Source organism: Lynx canadensis, chromosome B1 (genome assembly GCF_007474595.2).
Source record: "Lynx canadensis isolate LIC74 chromosome B1, mLynCan4.pri.v2, whole genome shotgun sequence".
Classification (NCBI taxonomy): domain Eukaryota; kingdom Metazoa; phylum Chordata; class Mammalia; order Carnivora; family Felidae; genus Lynx; species Lynx canadensis.
This window is the reverse complement of record NC_044306.2, coordinates 200329199-200352389: the sequence shown is the minus strand read 5'-3', so window position 1 is coordinate 200352389 and position 23191 is coordinate 200329199. Positions and strand designations below refer to the sequence as shown.

The 23191-nt window shown below is 47.0% G+C and overlaps 1 protein-coding gene across 4 annotated transcripts in view; it reads right to left on the bottom strand.

Annotated features, from left to right (window-relative positions):
* The window catches only part of STK32B (serine/threonine kinase 32B), a 395708-nt gene that overhangs the window by 290640 nt on the left and 81877 nt on the right, over window positions 1–23191 (bottom strand). For all 4 annotated transcript variants that reach the window (XM_030314218.1, XM_030314220.1, XM_030314219.1 and 1 more), the window contains exon 2: window positions 13498–13553. In XM_030314218.1, the coding sequence (XP_030170078.1) occupies window positions 13498–13553 (56 nt within the window). The remainder of the gene's footprint in view (window positions 1–13497; window positions 13554–23191) is intronic.

Here is a 23191-nt window from a genome sequence, read left to right as displayed (position 1 = left end):
AACCGATTGAGTCACCCAGTCGCCCCACCCTCTGCCCATTTTTTAATAGGATTTTGTTGTTGTTGTCAATGAGTTGTAGAAGTTCCTTTATAGGTTTTGGATATTAACGCCTTATGTGATATATGATTTGCAAATATATTCTCCCATTCTGTAGGCTACCTTTTCATTTTGTTGATTGTTTCTTTTGCCGCGCAGACGCTTTTTAGTTTGATGTAGTTACACTTGTGGATTTTTGCTTTTGATGCTTTTGCTTTCGGCGTCCTACCCAAAATATTGTCACCAAGACTGGTGTCAAGGTGATTTTCCCTACGTTTTCCTCTGAGAGTTTTACAGTAACAGGTCTCACGCGTAAGTCTTTAATCTGTTTCAAGTTATTTTTGTGTGTGAGCTATATAAGATAGGCATCCAATTTAATTTTTCTGCATGTGATTATTCAGTTTTCCCAAGACCATTTGAAGAAATTATCCTTTCTCCATTAAGTGTTCTTGGCTCCTTTGTCAAATATTAGTGTCGTAAAGGTATCTGCACTCCCATTTCTACTGTAGCATTATTTGCAATAGCCGAGATGTGGAAACAACCGAAGTGCCCATCAATGATGAATGGATAAAAGAGATGTGGAATACAATGGAATATTATTCAACCCTGAGAAAGAAGAAAATCCTACCATTTGCAACAACATGGATGGACCTGAGGATATCATGCTTAGTGAGATAAGCCAGAGGGAGAAAGACAAATACTGGAGGAGATCACGAGGAATCTAAAACAGTTGACCTGGTAGAAAACAGAGTTCAATGGTGGCTGCCAGGGGCTAGGGGTAGGGAAATTAAGGAGATGTTGTTAAAGGGTACACACTTTGAACTGGAAGATGAGTAAGTTCTGGAGATCTAATGCACAGCATAGTGATTATAGTCAACAATATTATGCACGTACAAGTTGCAAAGAGACTAGATCTTAAATGTTCTCATCACGACAAAGAAATGATAATTATGTGACATGGCAGACGTGTTAGCTAACGCTAGATGGTAATCACAATGTAATATATAAAGGTATCAAATCAACATGTACACCCTGAACTTATGCAATGTTATATGCCAGTTATATCTCCATAAATTTTTCTTAAAACACCACATGCAATAAAGATACTTGGAGAAGTGGGGAAAAGACAATCAACTTTTTTTTCAAATATTTTTTAATCTTTTTATTTTTATTTTTAATAAATATTTTAATATTTTAATCTATTAATTAATTAATAAAAAATAATTAATTAAAAATTAATATTAATTAATAAAATACTTTTAATAAAATTTTAATTTATTTACTTTTGAGAGAGAGAGAGAGACAGCGCGAGCAGGGGAGGGGCAGAGACAGAGAGAGGGAGATACAGAATCCGAAGCAGGCTCCGGGCTCTGAGCTGTCAGCGCAGAGACCGACGCGGGGCTCGAACGCACAAACTGTGAGATCATGACCTGAGCTGAAGTCAGACACTTAACTGACTGAGCCACCCAGGCGCCCCTCAACCTATTTTTTTTTTAACAGCAAAATGTTTTGAAAAGAAATTTCACAAAGGAAGATACAAGACTGGCCATTAGCACATGAGACAAATGCTCATCAGTATTAGTCATCAGGAAATGCTAACTGAAGGCGCCCTGAATACTACGAAACACCCGTCAGAAGAGAGAAAGCAAAAATGTGTTGGCAAAGATGTAAAATGAGTGAAGCTTCTGGGAGGAATACAAAAGGGCACGACCGTGCTGGAAAAAGCCTTTGGGCTGCTGTGTACAAATCCAAACATACACCTAGTCTGTGACCCAGCAAGCCAGTCCTAAATATTTACCCAAGAGAAATGAGGCCGTATGCTTACCAAAACAGACGACACAAACGTTCACAGCAACTGCATGAAAAATAATAAAGAGCTAGGAACAGTCCTAGAGTCTAGCACGATGAAAACGGATGACCAAACTGATCCATGAATAGAGTGGACCAAAAATTTTCCATAAAAGGAAGAAAGCACTGCTGCGAGCAACACAGGTAAACCTCACGGAGTGAGGCTGCAACGTCGTTGCGCAAAGCGCAAAACGTGAGGAAGCCTTCCACAACAGAGCGCTTATGGTAGGACTCCATTTGCAGGAAGTTCTAGAACAGGCAGATCTAATCCACGGAGGAGGAGTGGTTCGGGTGAAGATGAGTTTTGACTGGAAGCGGTCAACGGGGGAATTCTGAGCGGTGGTAATCTCCTACATCTTTGGGGAGATTCAAGTTACACAGATACATGCCTCTCTCAAACTTTGGCAAACGCACACAAGATTTGTGCATTTCACTGTACGTACGCTTTCCATCAGACGAAAAACTAGACACATCTCTTGGCTGAAATAATTGGGGAAGGGTGCAGGGTTGTAGGTCGCGATCGCTTATGAACTCCGGACAGCAAAAACAGGATCAAAACAAGTTTATTACGGCCGGGCCAGACAGGGAAATACAACAGGTCCTGGCAGTCTGGCCCCGAACAAGCTTTGGGAATGTCTTATAAAGGCTGTATCGACCAACTGGGTTGCAAAGGGTGGCAGCTGGACATGGTGGGCACCAATTACACAATGTTGTAGGTTTTTTAAATATAAGGCGGGCACCAATCACCCAGTCCTGAAGAATTTTAAAATATAACTTGTTGTGGGGCGCCTGGGTGGCGCAGTCGGTTAAGCGTCCGACTTCAGCCAGGTCACCATCTCGCGGTCCGTGAGTTCGAGCCCCGCGTCAGGCTCTGGACTGATGGCTCAGAGCCTGGAGCCTGTTTCCGATTCTGTGTCTCCCTCTCTCTCTGCCCCTCCCCCGTTCATGCTCTGTCTCTCTCTGTCCCAAAAATAAATAAAAACGTTGAAAAAAAAATTAAAAAAAAAATATATAACTTGTTGACTCTAGCCAGTTGAATGCCGAATCGTGTGGTTTACGATATTAGTCTTCTATCTATTCGAACAAGACGCGGTGCCCGAGAACGGGGAAGGGTGATTACGCCAAGCAGGTTTACAGAAGCTCAAACAAGCAGTTGAGAGGAAGTTCTATTTCTCAGTAACTCGGCAAATGTGGTTTTAAGCAGAACTAATACCCAGGGAACAGAAACAGCACTTCTAGGAAAGCCCAAAACAAACCCTGGTTCAGCATCTCATACTCTGGGGTCCTTCTAAGCTTACACAGGTCATAGTTTACTCCCTGGCTACAGGAGGCTAGCTAGGTTTGCCCTTTACATGCAGATATCTGCAATGGACTACGAAACACATAAGAAAACAAGACGGGTTAATAAATGGACGGAAGGAGAGGTATTTCCTAAAATACGTTTGGTGGAATGTTACTGGTTGCACGTACGTGGTGGCTGTGAGCGTTTACTATAAAATTCTTTCAGCCTGAGGCACCTGAATGGCTCAGTCAGTTAAGTATCTGACTCTGGATTTCAGCTCAGGTCATGATCTCACGATTTGTGGGCTCAAGCCCCGCGTCGGGCTCTGCACCAACAGCTCGGAGCCTAGAGCCCGCTTTGGCTTCTGTGTCTCCCCCTCTCTCTGCCCCTCTCCCGCCAGCACTCTCTCGGTCTCTCTTGAAATAAATTTAGAAAACCAAAAAAAAAAAAAAAAGTAAAATAAAATCAAATTCTTTCGGCTATGCTGTATTTTTTTGCAGATTTTCATACTAAAGTGATAGAAAATATTATACAGGCATCCAGTCAACCCTGTCCTTTACAGAAAGGGTACTTTTTGAAGTCTGGATTCGGCACCCTCCAAACCCACCCCTGTACACCTGTACCTCCCGGGATTTTCTCCATCAGTGTTCTTCAGACTGGACCTTCAGTATCGCTTTCTTTCTCTGCATCCTGCAAGTATCCAAGAGATCCTCGAAAGCAGGCACCACATCTGGTCCATTTTTGCGACCTCGGAATCTAGACCAGGTCCCAGAACGAACGAATCCCCCGTATGACGGGTGGGCGGGCAGGTGGATTGGTAGGAGAGCGGATGAGGGAACAGATGAACGGAAGAAACAGACCTAAGCTGGTTAGGGTTCTCTCAGCCCCAGACAACTGCCAACAACTGGACAAGACTCAGGGACAAGAAAACTAAGAGAAAACTCAATGACAAGGGTCATGTTAGAGCCAGATCTAGACGGTTTCCAGGAGAATGACTGCCAGGCAAGATCATGACCCTTGCCAAGCCTGGTCCCGCCATTTGTCAACAGTGACAGATGCCATGCGTGGTGACATGTCCAGGGAACGTAAGTGTACCTCCCAGCCCTGCCTGCCCTAGTGCTACACTCAGGTCCCAACACATGGCCCTTCATGCAAGAACCGTGTCACCTACTTCCAAAAAAGCATATTCGCTTAAAGCTCCCCCTACTCGACTCCCCGTCGCCTCGGAGGAACACTGCCTGAGCGCTGAGGGGTCGCCGTAACTACCAAGCAGCATTTGGGATTCTGTGCCGGGTACTCCACTGTGCCACCCCACTGAGACCTCCCACAGCCTGACACGGAAGATACGACACGCCTAGTTCACACGAGCAAACGGAGGACCTGACCATACAAGGCTGGCATTTGAACCCTGTGTGCCTGACTCCCGAGCGTCTGTGCTGAGCTGCCCTGTGCACCCAGAAACCCTGGCTGGCTGACGTCCCAGGGGTGGTAGCCATCCCAGGGGAGATCCTTGTTTGCCCGAGGATGTCGTGCAAGGATGGGGTGCTCCCTATGCACACAGACGGATCAGTCAGCCCTGGAACACCCCTCTCAGAGCCCAGCCCAGCCTTTTGAAAAAAATTGATTGAACAGGGGCATCTGGGTGGCTCAGTCTGTTGGGCGTCCGACTTTGGCTCAGGTCGTGGGTTCAAGCCCTGCGTTGGACTCTGTGCTGACAGCTCGCAGACTGGAGCCTGCTTCGGATTCTGTGCCTCCCTCTCTCTCTCTGCCCCTCTCCTGCCCATGCTCTGTCTCTCTCTCTCAAAAATAAATAAACATTAAAAATTTTTTTTTAATTGACAGAACATCATATTAGTCTCAGGCATAGAATTTAATGATTTCATATTTGTAAATAGTGCAAAATGACCACAATAAATCGAGTTACCATCCATCACCATATACTGTTGTAGTTTTTTTCTCATGACAACTTTATTGTTGTTTTTTTTTAAGATTTTTTTACAGAGGCAACTGTACTTTATTTATTTTTTAAAAATATAATTTATCGTCAAGTTAACATACAGTGTATACAGTGTGCTCTTGGCTTCGGGAGTAGATTCCCGTGATTCAAAGAGCCAAATTATGGAAAGAGCCCGAATGTCCATCAACTAATGAATGGATAAAGAAGATGTGGTTTACATATACAATGGAATACTACTTGGCAATGAGAAAGAATGAAATCCTTCCATTTGCAGCAACGTGGATGGAACTGGAGGGTATTATGCTGAGTGAAATAAGTCAGAAAAGGACAGACATCATATGTTTTCACTCATACGTGGAATTTGAGAAACTTAACAGAAGACCATGGGGGAGGGGAAGGGGAAAAAATAGTTTCAAACAGAGAGGGAGGGAGGCAAACCAGAAGAGAGACAGCAGGCTGAGACAGGGGCGTGGGGACGGGCCAAAGAGGAGTCCAGGGGTGCATCTGGGAACTGGCCTGTGACCCGTGTGTCACTCTGAAGGACCACGTGGCTCCCCCCATGACACAGCGCAAACCTTAGTCACACTCTACCCTACAGTCCAGGCCTGGGGGACCAGTCATCTCCCTCCTGCAGGCCTGCCCTTAAGTGTAAGTTATGGAAAGGGGGCCCGGGGGGGGGGGGGGGGCGGGGGGGTGAGCCCCAGAATAAAAGCAGGAACGGAGGGTTTCACCAGGATTTCTAAAGCGGCACATGTCACATCTAGAGCACTATGTCCGAATAATCATTCACAGGGTCAGATGGGGTTCAAAGTGCCCCAAGCAGAGTAAATGCCTCTGAAACCGTTTCCTATGGCTTTAGTTTTGCTCTGGCCTCTTGCTAGTAAGTTCTTCCCAAACCTTCCTTCTCCCCACCTTGGCTACTGCTTGCCCCTGCTCCTGCCTTTCTTTTTTTTTTTCTTTTTTTCAACATTTATTTATTTTTTTTGGGACAGAGAGAGACAGAGCATGAACGGGGGAGGGGCAGAGAGAGAGGGAGACACAGAATCAGAAACAGGCTCCAGGCTCCGAGCCATCAGCCCAGAGCCTGACGCGGGGCTCGAACTCACGGACCGCGAGATCGCGAGATCCTGCAAGATCGCGAGATCGTGACCTGGCTGAAGTCGGCCGCTTAACCGACTGCGCCACCCAGGCGCCCCAACTCCTGCCTTTCTTACTGCACCATGTAGTAATCAGGATTCTCCAGAGAAATGGAACCGGTGAGATCAGAAAAACAGAGAGACAGACAGATTTATTTTAAGGACTTGGTTCCACAATTGTGGCTGGTAAGTCTGAATTCTGCAGGGCAGGTGAGCAGGCTGGAAAGCCAAGGGACCTGGAGTTGCCACCTGGATGGAGGCAGAATTCCTTCTTCTTTAGGGGAACCTCAGTCTTTCTCTTAAGACCTTCAACTGATTGGATGTGGCCCACCCACATTATGGAGGGTCATCTGCTTTACTCTAAATCTACTGATTTAAAGGCTAATCTGATTTAAAAATTACCTTCACAGCAACATCTAGTCTGGTATTTGAGCAAATATCTGGTTATCACAGCTTAACCATGGAACACATAAAATTAGCCATCCCACACCATGTCATAATTTACTGTTTTTCATACCTGCTTTTTCAACAAGATTTCTGTCCTCAGGAAACCCCCAGTGTTGTCAGGAACACAATATAATGCAGCACATGGCCCTGCTCAGTGGCCCAATGAATGTCTGTTAAAAATGTTTTTTTTTTTTAATATTGAAACATAATCTTTATTTTTGAGTGTCTGTTAAATTAACAAACAACCCAGTTCACTTGATAATGTAAATGGTCAATGATTTATTTTTTTATTATGACCAAATTTTTATTTTTGGCATTTTTAAAATTAAATTTTAGTTAGTTAAAAATAAATAAACGTTAGTTAATATACGGTACAACATTGGTTTCAGAAGAATTCAGTGATGTGATTCACCACTTACATATAACACTCAGTGCTCATGACAAGTGCCCTCCTTAATGCCCATCCCCCATCCAGCCCATCCCCCACCCCCTCCCTTCATCAGTTTGTTCTCTATTGTTAAGAGTCTCTTGTGGTTTATTTCCTTCTCTTCTCTTCCCCCCCCTTCCCATACATTCATCTGTTTTGTTTCTTAAATTCCACATATGAAGGAAATCATACAGTATTTGTCTTTCTCTGACGGACTTATTTTGCTTAGCATAATTCATTCCAGCTCCATCCGCATCATTGCAAATGGCCAGATTTCATTCTTTTTGATGGCTGAGTAATATTCCATTGTATACATATACCACACCTCTATCCATTCACCAGTCGATGGACACTTGGGCTCTTTCTATAGTTTGATTATTGCTGATAGGACTGCTAACAACATCGGAGTGCATGTACTCCTTCAAATCTGTATTTTTGTATCGTCTGGGCAAACACTTAGTAGTGAAATTACTAGATCATAGGGTAGTTCTCTTTTTCATTTATCAAGGAGCCTCCATACTGTTCTCCATAGTGGCTGCACCAGTTTGCCTCTCCCACCAACAGTGCCAGAGGGATCCCCTTTCTCCACATCCTCACCAACATCTGTCGTTTCCTGAGTACTCAATGTTAGCCATTCTGACAGGTGAGGTGGGATCTCATGGTGGTTTTGATTTGCATTTCCCTGATGATGAGTGATGTCGAGCATCTTTTCATGTGTTTGTTAGCCATCTGGATGTCCTCCTTGGGAAAGTGTCTGTTCGTGTCTTCTGCCCATTTCTTAACTGGGTTGTTTTTTGGGTGTCGAGTTTGAGAAGTTCTTTGTAGACTCTGGATACTACCCTTTATAAGAAATGTCACCTGCGAATATCTTCTCTCACCCCGTCAGCTACCTTTGCGTTTTGTTGATTGTTTCCTTCACCGTGCAGAGAGGCTCTTTATCATGATGAGGCCCCGATCGCTCATTTTCGCTTTCGTTTCCCTTGCCTTCAGTGACCTGTCTAAATGGTCAACAATGGTAAATGTACCTTGGCCCAGCACAGGGTACTTTCGGTATGGTGGCCAAAGGGTACTCTCAGCATGGCGGCCAAAATGACCTTCTACAAACTTTACAAACAGATCATGTTGTCCAAACCCCAGGGCCTTCCCTTCTCCACCTTCACCACAGTTCACTAGGTCTACGTGATTCGGTCCTTACTGACATCATAGACCTCAGCTAAAGCAGTCCCCCCACCTTGAAGCTCCTCAAAACTACCGACCACACTCCTAGAGTGTTTGCATTTGCTGTTCCCTCTGCCTGGAACCTGTGTGTCTCACTCCTTCACTCCCTTCAGGATTGTAATCACACATCATTTTACCACGGAGGACTTCCTGCCACCCTCTGTGAGAGCGCTGTCCAGGATGGTGGAAATGACCTATAACCTGAGCTGTCTAACGCAGTAACCACCAGCCCCATGTGGCCACTAGGCACTCAAACTGTGGCGAGTGTGCGTGAGGAAGTGAGTTTTTGTCATTTCATTTAGTGTGAATTAATTTAAATTTAAGTACCCACATGTGGTTAGGGGCCACCCTATGACAGCTCAGCTCCGTAAATCAGCAACCTCTCTCTGCCACTACCTCCCCGAACACTACACCCCCCCTATATTGTAATGTACTTACTACTATCTTACCAAAGATATCCATATTTACCTGTCTGCCATCCCTCTCCTTTCTAAATGTGAACTCCTCAAGGGAAAACACTCGGGTCTGTTTAGGTCAGGACTGGATCAAAATACAGTGCCCAGCACTGGGTAGGCACTCAGTTAATATTCATGCATTGAGAGGCGCCTGGGTGGCTCAGTCGGTTGGGCATCTGACTTTAGCTCAGGTCATGATCTCACACTTCATGGGTTTGAGCCGCATGTCGGGCTCTGTGCTGACAGCCCAGAGCCTGGAGCCTGCTTCAGATTCTGTCTCCCTCTCTCTCTGCCCCTCCCCTGCTCTCACTCTGTCTCTCAAAAATAAACATTAAAAAAATTTTTTTTTAAATATTCATGCATTGAATTAATGAAAGAACAAAAGAAAGTCCAAGAAAAGAAGGGAGGGAGGGAGGGAGGGAGGGAGGGAAGAAAGGAAGGAAGGAAGGAAGGAAGGAAGGAAGGAAGGAAGGAAGGGAGTGAGGGAAGGAAGGAAGGAAGGAAAGAAGGAGGAAGGAAGGAAGGAAGGAGGGAAGGAAGGAAGGAAGGAGGGAAGGAAGGAAGGAAGGATGGAGGGAAGGAAGGAAGGAAGGAAGGAAGGAAAGAAGGAAGGAAGGAAGGAAAGAAGGAGGGAGGGAGGGAGGGCGGGAAGGAAGGAAGGAAGGAAGGAAGGAAGGAGGGAGGGAGGGAGGGAAGGAAGGAAGGAAGGAAGGAAGGAAGGAAGGAAGGAAGGAAGGAAGGAAGAAGGAAGAAAGAAGGAAGGAAAGGGAGGGACAGAGAAAAAGAGAGGAAGAGAGGGAACAAGGGAGAAAAGGCTGATTCTACCCAATTTCTTAGATCAATATCTCAGTTTAACTCTGAGTTCCGAATGGTCTAATCAAGAGTGTGAAGCTGTTAAAATAGCAGGTGCCTGGTCATCAAACAGGCTTTGGCTCACATCCCAGCTGGGACACTGCTGGCCTGTGTGACAATGGGTGGACTCCCTTGTCTTCTGGAGTTACCAAGTCTGGGTATTTCCGTCTAGATTTTTCCACTTGTATAATGGAAATAATAATATTTACTTGGGAATGTATAAGGATACCTGGCACTCGGTACGTACTCAAAGCAAATATTGCCAAAGGAAATTTCTGAGTAAGTGGGAACACACGGGCTGGGCCTGGGGAACCTTTCTTGTTTTCTAAAAGTCCTTGCCTTCTTTTCATTGTGTCCCAACAGCCTGTCACTGGAAACAGTTGAGGATTACAAACATGTACTTTCCACAAACAAATGTCAAACCTCCCAACAAAGAAAGGCCCAAGACAGTTGCCTTCGCCGTTGAATCTTACCAAACATTTCAAGAAGAACCAATTCCAGTGCTCTCAAACTCTTCCCAAAAACGGAAGAGGAGGGAACACAACCACTCATTTTATGGGCCCGTAATGAGCTCGATAACAAAGCCAGGCAAAGACACAAGAAAAGAAACCACCAGCCAATCTATCTGATGAGCATGGATATAAAAATCCTCAATCAACTACCAGCAAATCAAATCCGAAGGCACTCACCTTAGGCAGATCGCACACCACGAACAAGCGGGATTTATCCCTGGGACATAACACAGGGAAATCCCAGCACAGGGAAATCAATTCATGTGATATCCCACGGCAACAAAAAAAAAGAAAAGTCACAGGATTGTCTGAATAGAGGCAGAAAAGGCACTTGACCAAAGTGAACACACTTTCCCGATTAAAATCCTCAACAAAGCAGGAATGGAAGGGAATTAACTCAACACAGCAAAGGACATATACGAAAAGCCCACAATTAATATTATAGTGAAAAACTGAAAGCTTTTCCTCTAAGGTCAGGAAAAAAGGCAAGGATACCAACTCTTGCCACTTCCGTTCAACACAGTACTGGAGGTCCTAGACAGAGCACTTAGTCGAAAAACTAAAACAAACTAAGGTAATTAGAGAAAAGGAAAGAGAAGAGAAGAGAGAAGAGGAGAGGAGAGGAGAGGAGAGGAGAGGAGAGGAGAGGAGAGGAGAGGAGAGGAGAGGAGAGGAGAGAAGAGAAGAGAAAGGAGAAGAAAAGAAAAGAAAAGAAAAGAAAAGAAAAGAAAAGAAAAGAAAAGAAAAGAAAAGGCATCCAAATTGGAAAAGAAGAAGTAAGTGTCTCTGTTTACAGTTGACGTAATCTAATGTATACAACATCTTAAAGATGCCATAAAAAAATTGGAATGAATACATTCAGTAAAGTTGCAGGCTACAAAACCAGCATACAAAAAGCAACTGTGTTTCCATATACTAATAATGAATTATCTGAAAATGATATTAGGGAAACAATCACATTTCCAATAGCATCAAAGAGAATTCAAAGGGGCGCCTGGGTGGCGCAGTCGGTTGGGCGTCCGACTTCAGCCAGGTCATGATCTCGCGGTCCGTGAGTTCGAGCCCCGCGTCAGGCTCTGGGCTGATGGCTCGGAGCCTGGAGCCTGTTTCCGATTCTGTGTCTCCCTCTCTCTCTCTGCCCCTACCCCGTTCATGCTCTGTCTCTCTCTGTCCCAAAATAAATAAATAAACGTTGAAAAAAATTTAAAAAAAAAAAAAAAAAAAAAAAAAAAATTCAAACAATACAATGAAAGACTGGTGTACAGAAAATTATAGAACACTGACAAAAGAAATTAAGACACAAACAAATGGAAAGGCGTCCATTTCACGGATTGGAAGGCTTAATATTATCAAAATATCCATAATAGCAAAGCAATTTAAAGAGTCAACACAACCCTATCGAACTCCCAATGACTTTTTTTTACAGAAAGAGAAAAAAAAAAACAATTATAATTCACACGGAACCACAAAAGATCACAAACAGCCAGATCCACCTTGGGCAAGAACGGAGCTGGTCGCATCATGCTTACGGATTTCAAATTATATTACAAAGTTATATTAATCACAACAGCATGGCGTTGGCATAAAGACAGACACGGAGACCAATGGACAGAATAAAGAGCCCAAAAATAAAGTCATGCATACGTGGTCAACTGATCTTTGACAAGGGTACCATGAATACACAATGGGGCAAGGTAGTCTCTTCAACAAACGGTGCTGGAAAACTGGATATTCACACAAAGATGAACGAAATTGAGCTTTACCTCACACCATATACAAAAATCAAGTAAAAGCTGGCTATGGATTGAAATGTTAAGACTTGAAACTATAAACCTCCCAGAAGAAAACACTGAAAAAAAAAGCCTCGTGATACTGTCTTAGCAATGATTTCATGGATATGACATCAAAAGCACAGGTAACAAAAATAAACGAGTGGATCAAACTAAAAAGCTTCTGCACAGCAAAGGAAATAGTCAAGAGTGCCAAGACAACCTACAGAATGGGAGAAAATATTAGGAGACCATATATCTGATAAGGGGCTCAACTCCAAAATATGTAAGGAGCTCCTATAATTCTATAGTTTAAAAAAAACCCACAACTAGGAACCTGATTTTAAGACTTGAATAGACATTTCTCCAAAGAAGATGTTCAAGTGGCTAATAGGTAGGTTAATAGGTGGCTGAATAGAACTAATCATCAGGGAAATGCAAATCATAACTACAAGTGGTCAGGAAGGCCACTAGCAAAAAAAATATATATATATATTGGCAAGGATGTGATGAAATCAGAGCCCTTGCACACTGATGGTGGCAATGTAATAGCTACAGTGGAAAACAGCATGGAGGTTCCTCAAAAAATGAAAACTAGAACTTCCATATGATTGCGCAATCTCACTTCTAGATACTTATCCACAGTAATTGAAATCAGGATCTCAAAGAGATATCTGCACTCCCGTGTTCACTGCAGCACGGATCACAATAGCCAAGATGGGGGAATGATGTAAACGTCCATCAACAGATGGATGAATTAAAAAAAAATGTGGTTTATAGGTACAATAAAATATCATTTAGCCTTTAAAAGAGAAAGAAACACTGCAATTTGCAATAACACGGATGAATCTTGAGGACATCATGCTAAGTGGAAGAAGCCAGTCACAAAAAAGGACAAATACTGCACGATTCCGTAGACACGAGGTATCTAAAAAGTCAAAGTCATAGAATGGAAGAGGGGGAATGGTGGTCGCCAGGGACTGAGGGGCGGAGGAAGTGGGGAGGTAGGTACTCATCAAGGGGCATAAAGCTTCAGTTGCCCAACATTGATAAGCTCTAGAGATCTGCTGTGCAGCATCGTATCCACAGTCAACAATGATATACTGCACATTTTAAAATTTGTTAGGAGGGTAGATCTCATGTCCAGTATTCCTTCCACAAGAAAATTTCCTTACAGAATGTCTACATTGCAGGAAAGCATTGATGTTGGCCATCTCCTAAATTCGTGGCTTTTGTTTTTCCGTTTTCCTCATTTGGATCCTCAAGGAAGAAACAGCATTAGCAATCTTGAAATAATTACCATTGTAATCCACCTAAACCGGGACTGCCGGGGTAATTTAATTTTCAAAATGCAATTACAGCAGATCCAAAGGAAACTCTTCAGACTTCCTTTCGCATTTCAAACTTGGCAAGCCCGCGTCTTCCCGTCAAGCAGGAAATTCCCAGGGCCCAGCAACCAACACAGAAACAGACACACGGACCCGCGCGTGCGCACGCGCCTAGTGGTCGGGACTTTTACATTTTGTTAATGAAGTTTTTAAAAATCCATCATTCTTACCTTTCCAAAACTCCCTTTACCGATGGCCCGCAGGATCTGAAAATGGTCAAAGTTGACTGCAAAAGAAAATGAGGGAAAGAAAGAAACAGATCAGGTTGGCCACACCTTGCCATTGGTTCTCGAAAGTCCGCCCTACATTCCCACCCATTTATTCCAAATGGCTTCTGGTTTCATCTGGCTTATATTTGCCACGGCAGCACCCGCCTTAGTTTTCGGGGGGTCTCCCCGTTCTTGCTACCCCTACTGCCTTACTCTGGTCTGGTTTCCACCCTATCCCTACAGCACAGCAGGCCAACAACACATGGCCACGGACACCTTTTACTTGGCCACTCTGTCCTTCTCAAAGCACCTGCTCGGCTCCTACGGAAATGCACCCTCTCGGTTTCCCAGTTCATGCTTCAGCTCATGCTTCACACACACTCCGCTTCACCGTCCCAGCCACGAAATACTAAAGTCTGTCAAGCCTCCATCTACCACCTTCCTCTTCTCACCGGTTCCAAAGGCTTCAGTCACCCTCTAATTGCCAGGGACTCTCCAAGGAACCCTTTCTCTGGCCTCCACGCTCTACGTACTGATGGATACGTACCCCACAGCAAGTCTTGAAGCTTCAAAGCCACTTTGAACCCAACAGGTCCAAAATGGAGCATGGGAGGAGTGCTTCAACATGCACCCGACCTCACGCGCTCAAAGCCTGGAACTCATCCTACACCCCCTGCCCCTCTCTCTCAACCCCCCATTAGTCCTTCATCGGGTTAGGTCCGCTGTACCTCTTGGCTCTCTCTCCCATCTGCCCACCTGTGGTCCAGTCCTCCTACACTCTTGACCCTCCCGTCCCAGGATATGTTTTTGCTGCAGGGAGGGGGTCTCGCCCATCCTCTACTCCCCTCCAATATGCCCCATCACTGCTCTCCAGGAAAAGAGCAAATTCCTACACCATCCAGACACTTGCCTCTTCTGTTTCACCGCCCACATTCCCCATACCCTCCAAGCTCCAGACACACAAGCTTCTTTTCTGTGCCTACGACAGTCATCCCCTGGGCTTTTAACGCTCTTCTCCTGACTGCACGCTTGTTAACTCTGCCCTCTCTTCACCCTTCTCCGTCCAGAGCAAACCGAGCTCACCCGCCACATTTTCGGCTCCCCTGGCCCACTCTCCCAGTGGGGTTTTCCTCCAAAACACCTGGTTCTGTATTACTTTACATGGATTTGATTAAGATCACTTCTTCCCCACTAGACGCCAAGCCCCCTGAGGTCAAAAGCCGTGTTTGCGTCTCCCACCGCGTCCCCGGCACCTAGCACGGTGCGAGCACACAGTCAGTAGCCAGCAAATACTCATCAACTCAAGGGCTGACTGAAAGCAGATGTCCACTTGCACAGTGCCAGCCACGACTGCTCGTGCATCAGGAATGTTCGGTAAACAGTTTTTAATGAGGCTGAATTACAGCCAGTTTCCAGTAACTCAGGAGAGACACGTCATTTACAAAAGATGAAGTGAATTGATTCGTTCACTCCCCTGCGGGGGCGAGGATGCGGGGAAGTGAATGAACACGGTTCCCTGCGTATGAAAAGGACACCAAGGAGGACAATTAGGTTGAACTGTGTCCCTACAGAGCCCCAGTCAGAATCCAGCGTGCCCTCCGGCGCCCAGCGTGCTTGGAACAGAGAGGCAGAGTCAATGGTTAACTTGGCAAAACCTTGCTTCTTGGACCTGGATTGGCTTCCTTCGTGTATAGCTTGTCAGGAAAGGAAAGCCTACGCTCTGACCTCCTGCCCCCTCACCAAAAGTCAAAGAAGAGAAAACAAGGTGCCTGGACTGCGTTTGCCAGGTGCCCAGCAGCGAGCTGGGAGATGGGCGCATCCTCTCGTGAGCCCCGAGGCCCCACGGGGCAGGCATCGCCGCCAGGGTTTGCCAGCCGCCCCCCACTTGGCAGGAAACGTCCCTGCTTCCCCGAGCGCTCCCTGCGACGTCAGGATAACACCCCTCGTTTGGGGGGTAACTCCTGCCTGCACGTGGCTCACCTGCTCTCTCAGGAAGCCTCTCCCTCTTCCAATGCAGCCCTTTCTCTCTGGACCTCCCGCAAGACCGGTCTGTCCAGGCATCAGGAGAAGCCAGCCCGAGTCAGACCGCTTAGGTCCAGAACCCGGCTCTGCCACAGCCCTCGGTGAGTCACACGGCCTCCGTGTGCCTCACTTACCCCACCTGTTAAGTGGGTGCGACAGTGCCCACCTCCCACAAAAGCAGAGAATCGTGCCCAGCACAGTGCAACGTCTCAAGAAGTCCTCGCTGTTTGTGCTGGGGGACAAAGGGAGGTCCTCCCTCCCATCCAGCCTAGTCCAATAAGCAAAGAAACATTAAACCAGTACCGACGTGTCTCATGTCTTCTGTCGGAAACCCCCACGGAACACACATTTTTTGTAGGGGGTACGGATGCGTGAGATTATTTACAGCGTGATAACCCCAATTATGAAAATAATAAGAAGTTTAGGCATTTGCCGGTTGGCTCAGTAATGAACACCCTGCTCCGGTTAGGAGACAAGACCAAAGAGCCAAGCCCTCCTAGGAAGGCCGTTCCCTGCACACCCCCCGCCTGCTAGCCCATCAAAGGTGGTGTGAGCCCAGTGCTGTGCTAGACAAGGAGCAGCCCCTGTGTATTTCCGCTTATCCTGCTCTCTCTTTGGAAACTGTCTTCAGGGAGCAAGCTTTTCCTCTGCTCCTTCTTGCCAGAAGCTTCTTAGGGCCAGCCCCCATGTGCAAGGGCCAGCGGCGTCCAGAACTGCCCCTCAAGGGTGGGGGGGGGAGTCTGGCTAACTCTGGGCTTTGGCATCAGGGAGCCCTGGCGGCTGCCCTCCTGGGCCCCAATCCTCAACCCCAGGTAAGACTTGATTCTCCGCCGGCCTCTCCTTCTGTCGCGTCTCCTAACTGGAGAGGGGTGTTCATTACTGAGCCAACTGGCAAATGCCAAAACCCGTTATCATTTCAATAATCAGTGTTAATCGTGCTGTAAATAACCTCACTCATCCGGATCCCCTACAAAAACAGGTGCTCTGTGGGGGCTTCCGACATAATAACATGAGCCAAACAGGTACTCGTTTAATGTTTATTTGCTTATTGGACTAGATTGGATTTAAATGGCTTGGAGCATATGGCCTGTGTTCTTCATTTATCTGGCATCTCCCTGAGGCCTGGTATACTGGTGCTTACATAAATGGTGCCTACGTGAACACACTCTGAAGAAGGGAGGGCTTTGCAGTGGCTGCTGAGCAGTCTGAAATGGCTTCAGGGACCGTGTCAAGCCAAAGACGGGCCTAGAATTGCGTTGTCACGTAGGGTTGTTGGCCCAGAGCAGGAGAACTTGGCCGGGGGATGGGAGGGGTTGACGAGCGAGTTCAGATCTTGTCCTGGTTTGCCTGGGACCCCCCCCCCCCTGATTTTAGCACTCAAAGTCCCACATCCCTAGGAAAACCAGCATAGATGGGTCACCTGTCAGGTTTCTAGATCATTAAACTGCACCCTCCGCCGAAGAAGTCACAGCATGGCTAGAGCCAGCTCGGAGACGGTAAGATACGCTCTTAAAAAAGGAGTGTCTGTTCAGACCACAAGACACCGAGTGGCCCAGGGTGACACTGTGACACGTGTGGGGTTAAGGTAGAAACAAGGGGCACAGTGCTGGGCAAAGGCAAAGGCAAGGTGTGCACGCGACCTCAGCCAAACAAGAGAACAGTGGCATTTGCCTGCAAGACGTCACGTGGACAATGAAATGACACACGGGCCATGAAACAGCTGGTTGGGGCGCCTCGGTGGCTCAGTCGGTTGAGCATCCGACTTCGGCTCAGGTCATGAATTCGCCGTTCAAGGGTTCGAGCCCCGAGTCGGGCTCTGAGCTGTCCAGCGCCCCGGAGCCTGCTTCGGATTCTGTGTCTCCCTCTCTCTCCCCCCTTTCCCCACTTGTGCTCTGTTTCTCTCTCAAAAATAAATAAATAAACATTAAAAAAAAAGAGACAGAGAATTGGTTGTTTGCCCGGCTCAGCTCAACTCTCTCTTCTTCCTTCATAAGGAAACCTCAGGTCTGTTGAGGGATCAGTGTGGACAGCCCCAGGCAATGAGTCACAACTGGCCTAGTCCAGTGGTGTTCATCAGAATCACGGGGAGGCTTCTCAAGAAAGATCATGCCCCCACTCCTGAGCTTCTGGGGAGAGGCCAGAGCATCTGAATTTCTAACAAGTTCCCAGGTGATACGGATGGTCCAGGGGCCACCACATTTATCTGGACAATGGTGCACCCCACTTTCCCAGACATTCGCGCAACTGGCAATGACCTTGTGACACAGGCCTGGTGAACAAAATCTCAGCAGAGAATCCTCCGCTGTATTTCTGGGAAAGCATTTTTTCCTGATGAAAAGGGACCGTTACAAGTGGAGTGGCCCTTCAGCCCTCCTGCCTCTTCCTGCCATGAATATGGATGTGAGGTCTGGAGCTGCAGCAGCCACCTTGTGGTTATGAGACAACGAACACAAGCAAAAGGCCAAGACAGGGGCAGAGAAGCCATTCCTGTTGTAAAGTCCCTGAGGCCATACCAGCAACCGCCTACCTCTCGACTTATTATGTTAAAAAAAATACATTGTTATTTGTTCAAGTGCCTGTGAATCAAGTTTGCTACTAATGGAAGCCAGAAGCATTCTTTTCTGATACACAAAGCCAGCCACACAGGGGTTCGGTATATGCCAACTATTTTATTGTTGGATTTCCAGCCTCACTGTAATCTTACTAAAAGGCAGAAGAAGAAAGTTGTTTGGGGTATAAACATAAGGACCAGGCTGCCTGGATATGAACTCTGACTCCACCACTCACAAGCTGGGCGGCCTTGGGGAAGTCACTTAACCTCTCTGTGCCTCAGTCTCTTTACTTATAAAATGGATATACTAAAATACAACGAATCCATACAGGTAAAATATTTAGAATAGTGCTGGCCCTGAAGTAAAGGCAACCAATAGTAGGTATTATCGCCGTTAGAATTCTGCTTGCGAGGTTTTTTCCCATTTTTCGCTTTTATGAGACACGACTCTCATTAAATCATGACCGAACGTCACAGGGGTGATGAAGCCAGAGCTGTATTAGCGCCCATTAGTTACTGACCGTGACTAGCACCCTGGGTAAATCTGGTTGATCTACCTTTCAAGCCAGTGGGCTCTTTTCTCATTCCCATCAAACCGATTATTTCTAAGGAATGTCACGTTTTTCTTTCAACACGCTATATTCACGAAGCAGTTTATTCAGAGGCAAATGTGAATTTTCAAGATGGCTAATTACTCTTTCAAACAATCTCTAATGGCAGGTGACCCCCAATCACCATCCCATAAAAATATATGCGTTTCAGTATCGCACGCATCAGGCAGGGACAGCAAGAAACCGTCCCCTTTCCTGCCTCCCTGAAAAGCTAAACGGGTGGCCGTATGCCTTCACCCAAAAATGCTGATTTCCAACATCGTTTCAAATATCTGAAGATCTATTAAAAACGGCCCTGTGATGCCCTTTGGCAAGAGAACAACAGTCTCCTCTCTGATTCACCACTGTCCGAGCCAGCTCCATTCACGCATCTCTACCTCCTGCCTGACCCTGTAAGCATTTGAGTTTTGGCCCCGAGGATACCCAGGGGACGGTTACCGCCGGTGGAGGGAAAAGCAAGCGCAAAGGCCCTGGGTGGAAATGTGCGTGACGGTCCCCGGGCACAGCAGGCAGGCAAGGCTGGGCGGAGCGCAGCCTGGGGAGAAGAGGGAGTGGGGGAGCCGGTCACCCGGGGCTGCGGTAAGGGCTTTGGGAAAGATCCCAATTTAGTTATGAACTGAGAGAGACCAACCTGCCACATGATGGTAATCCAGGTCACGGGGTCCCGGCAGCTGTCACAGCCCTGCTAAATTAAAGCGAGCTTCGCCGGCAGATGCAGTGGGCACAGAGGATTTCCAGGGAAGCAAAGATTCCCCCCAGGATGCCATGAGGGCAGACACCCGTCACACATTTGTCCACACCCATTGGATGCCCGACAGCAAGAGGGAAACCTCACATAACCTACAGACTCGGAGTGACGACGTGTCATATAGGCTCATCAACCGCAACAAAGGTACCACCCTGGTGGGGATGCTGATGATGGGGACGCTCCGCATGTGTGGGGGCAGGGGGCATGTGAGAAGCCTCTGCACCTTCCCTTCAATTTTGCTGTGAACCTGAACTTTTTTTTTTTAATTTAAATTCAAGTTAGTTAACATACAGTATAGTCTTGGCTTCAGGAACAGAACCCAGGGATTCATCTCTTACATACGACACCCAGGGCTCATCCTGCCAAGTGCCCTCCTTAATGCCCATCACCCATCTAGACTATTCCCCCACCCACTTCCGCTCCAGCAACCCTCAGTTTGTTCTCTGTATCTAAGAGTCTCTTGTGGTTTGTCTCCTTCTGTTTTTATCTTACCCTTCCGTCCCTTCCCCTCTGTTCATCTGTTTCGTTTCTCAAATTCCTCGTATGAGTGAAGCCGTATGATTTTTATCTTTCTCTAATTTCGCTTAGCATAACACCCTCCAGTTCCACCCACATTATTGTAAATGGCAAGATCTCATTCTTGTTGATCACTGAGTAGTATTCCATTGTATATATACACCACATCTTCTTTATCCATTCGTCAGTCGGTGGGCATTTGGGCTCTTTCCATAATTTGGCTATTGTTGAGAGTGCTGCTATGAACATCGGGGTGCAGGTGCCCCTTCGAATCAGCATGTTTGCATCCTCTGAATAACTTCCTAGTAGTGCAAGTGATGGGTCACAGGGTGGCTCTATTTTTTATTTTTTGAGGCACCTCCATCCATTGAAACAAAACAAAAAACCAGATGGAGTGGGTGGTCAGCCAGCAGCCCAGGAAAGGGAGAAGCAAGCAAGCAGCCTGTCCACACGTGGGAACCAGGGACAGGGGCACTCCCGTCACGAGACTCTGGCCCACTGTGCGTCCACTTCTAGGACCACCTCTGTGTCTATGGTGCGCTGGCCCTGCTGGGAGCAGAGACTTCGGAGGGGACACACTCGGCTCACGAGGAGCTCGCAGCCCAGCAGGGGACACGGCCAGGTCCCGCAGACACTGACGGAGGTGCAGTAGCAGGGTGAGGACCAGGCCCTAGGGAGGGACGTGCTCTGGGCTGCAGGGATGGTCTGCCAAGTTTTCAAAAGCACAAGACCCCGAGTGTGGGTCTGAGGGATTACAAGCGTTCTGCAGGGGGGAAGGAGAAGGAAAGATCCCAGGAAAAGCTCCCAGAAAAGCAAGAACCCAGTGGCATGAACCAGCAGGACGAGGCCCCAGAACGGCAGGACCAGGGTGTGAGTGGAGACGAACGAGGAGGGTGGTTAACGCACTAGCTCACTGGACATTTCTTCAGGACAACAATGCATCAGGCCTCAGCAGAGGTTGGAAAAGCATTACTCCAAAGGGCCCATATCTCCTTGTTTACCAGGGGTTCCCAGGGGCCGATTCGGGCTCACAGGGCATTCAGTAGGAGTTATTTTATGTTACGCTATTTTGTGTTACTTTATTTTATTTTATTTTATTTTATGTTATTTTATGTTATGTTATTTTATTTTATGTTATGTTATGTTATTTCATTTTATGTTATTTTATGTTATGTTATTTTATTTTACTTTATGTTATTTTATGTTACTTTATTTTATTTTATGTTATTTTATGTTATTTTACTTTATTTTATTTATTTTAGAGAGAAAGAGAGAGCAGGGGACGAGGGCAGAGGGAGAGAGAGAGCATCTCTAGCAGGCTCCACACTCAGCATGGAACTCAATGCGAGGCTGGATCCCACGACCCCGGGATCATGACCTGAGCCGAAATCAAGAGTCAGACCGTCAACAGACTGAGCCATCCAGGTGCCCCAGTAGGGGGTGTTTTAAAGTATGTTTATTTATTTTGTGTGTGAGAGACAGGGAGTGCGGGAGGGGCAGAGACAGACAGAGAGCAGCCTCCACGCTGTCAGTGCAGAGCCCGACACAGGGCTCGAACCCACGAACCGCGAGACGGTGACCTGAGCAGAAATCAAGAGCCAGACACTTAACTGAGCCACGCAGGCACCCCAGTAGGGGTATTTTAGACAGGACGTGAGATCACCGCAGCCCTCGGAAAGAGAGCCTTGCTGCGAGCTCACCTGTCGGCTCCGGGGTCTGAGATGGTTCGCAGGCCCGAGAGCCAAAGAAGTGCTTTCTTCTCTCCTTTGCCCGCCATCCCGAGCGCTCCCACCCCAAGTCCTGTTTAGGCTGCTCACTGGCATCCCAGAGGTAACACATCCCCACCCCCACCCTGGGCCTCACCTGCCTCCCGGCCTCCCCTGTGCGCTCTCCCTTCCCTAGAAGCACGTCAGCCTCCCACCCACCCCAGGCACTGTCCTGCTGTTCCTCCTGCTGCAATGCTTGGTCCTGCTTCACCCCAACACCAGCTCTCTCCCCTCCTCAGGTGTCTCCCCCCCTGGAGAAGTAAAAGATCTTCCCTGACACTCCACCTGGGTGACCTCCCCCCCGGGTGTCCCTACCTCATCACATGGTCACCTCCTCCCTAGTAATTCTCAAGACCTGAAATATCTGTTCTTGTGTCACCTGTTCGTTGCCCATACCCCCATTTTGGAATGTCAACTCCCCAAGGGCTGGGGTGTTTGCCTGTTTCGTTCGCTACAGTATCTCTGGAGCCTAGCACGGTGCCTGGCATATAGTAAGTGCTCAGTAAATAGCTACTGACCATGAACAGATGAGTCTTGAAAGGGACAAGTCCATGGGAGTACATGAACAATGACAGGGGAGTAGGCACAGCTTCCAGGAAGAGGCAGCCCTTCACTTCTCAGCATCTCCCACAGTCATCTGCGAAATGGGCACAATGCTACCTGCCTTGTAGAGTTGTTAATGGGACAATAATACAGTAAAGGTAGCAGGACACTCTTCTCAAATTCACGTTCACACGTAACATCATCATAATGGAGGTTGTTCCCCAAAACTGACAGAGTCATTCTTAGGAGAATAAATAGGTGAGAATAGGGTAAAAGGTCCCATGAGATAAGTTTTGAAGAAACAAAGCCTTCTCCTGGCAGATATAACAATACACTGTGTATTCACTCCTCCCACAAATAGACGTTGCTCATGACAAGATGCCCACAGTGAACAAAGACATAACCCCTAGTGATGTGCATTCTACTAAAAACTGAGTCACAAGAATGTCCGCAAGGAATTCAGGATGGGTTGGAGGGAGGGACACAGCCTTGCAGGTTAACACACACTGGCTGGCCTCCAGTAGAGACAAGAATAGCTATTCTGTTAGCAGTACTGGAGGGATTGGTTACTTACTGGACAAAAACAAAATTGGGGCTCCTGGGTGGCTCAGTCGGTTGGGCATCTGACTTTGGCTCAGGTCATTATTTCACGGTCAGTGAGTTCAGGCCCTGCATCGGGCTCTGTGCTGATGGCTCAGAGCCAGGAGCCTGCTTCGGATTCTGTGTCTCCCTCTCTCTCTGCTCCTCCCCCGCCCGCACTCTGTCTCTCAGAAATGAATAAACGTTAAAAAATAATTTTTTAGGGGCGCCTGGGTGGCTCGGTTGGTTAAGCATCCGACTTCGGCTCAGGTCATGATCTCGCAGATCGTGGGTTCAAGCTCCACGTCGGGCTCTGTGC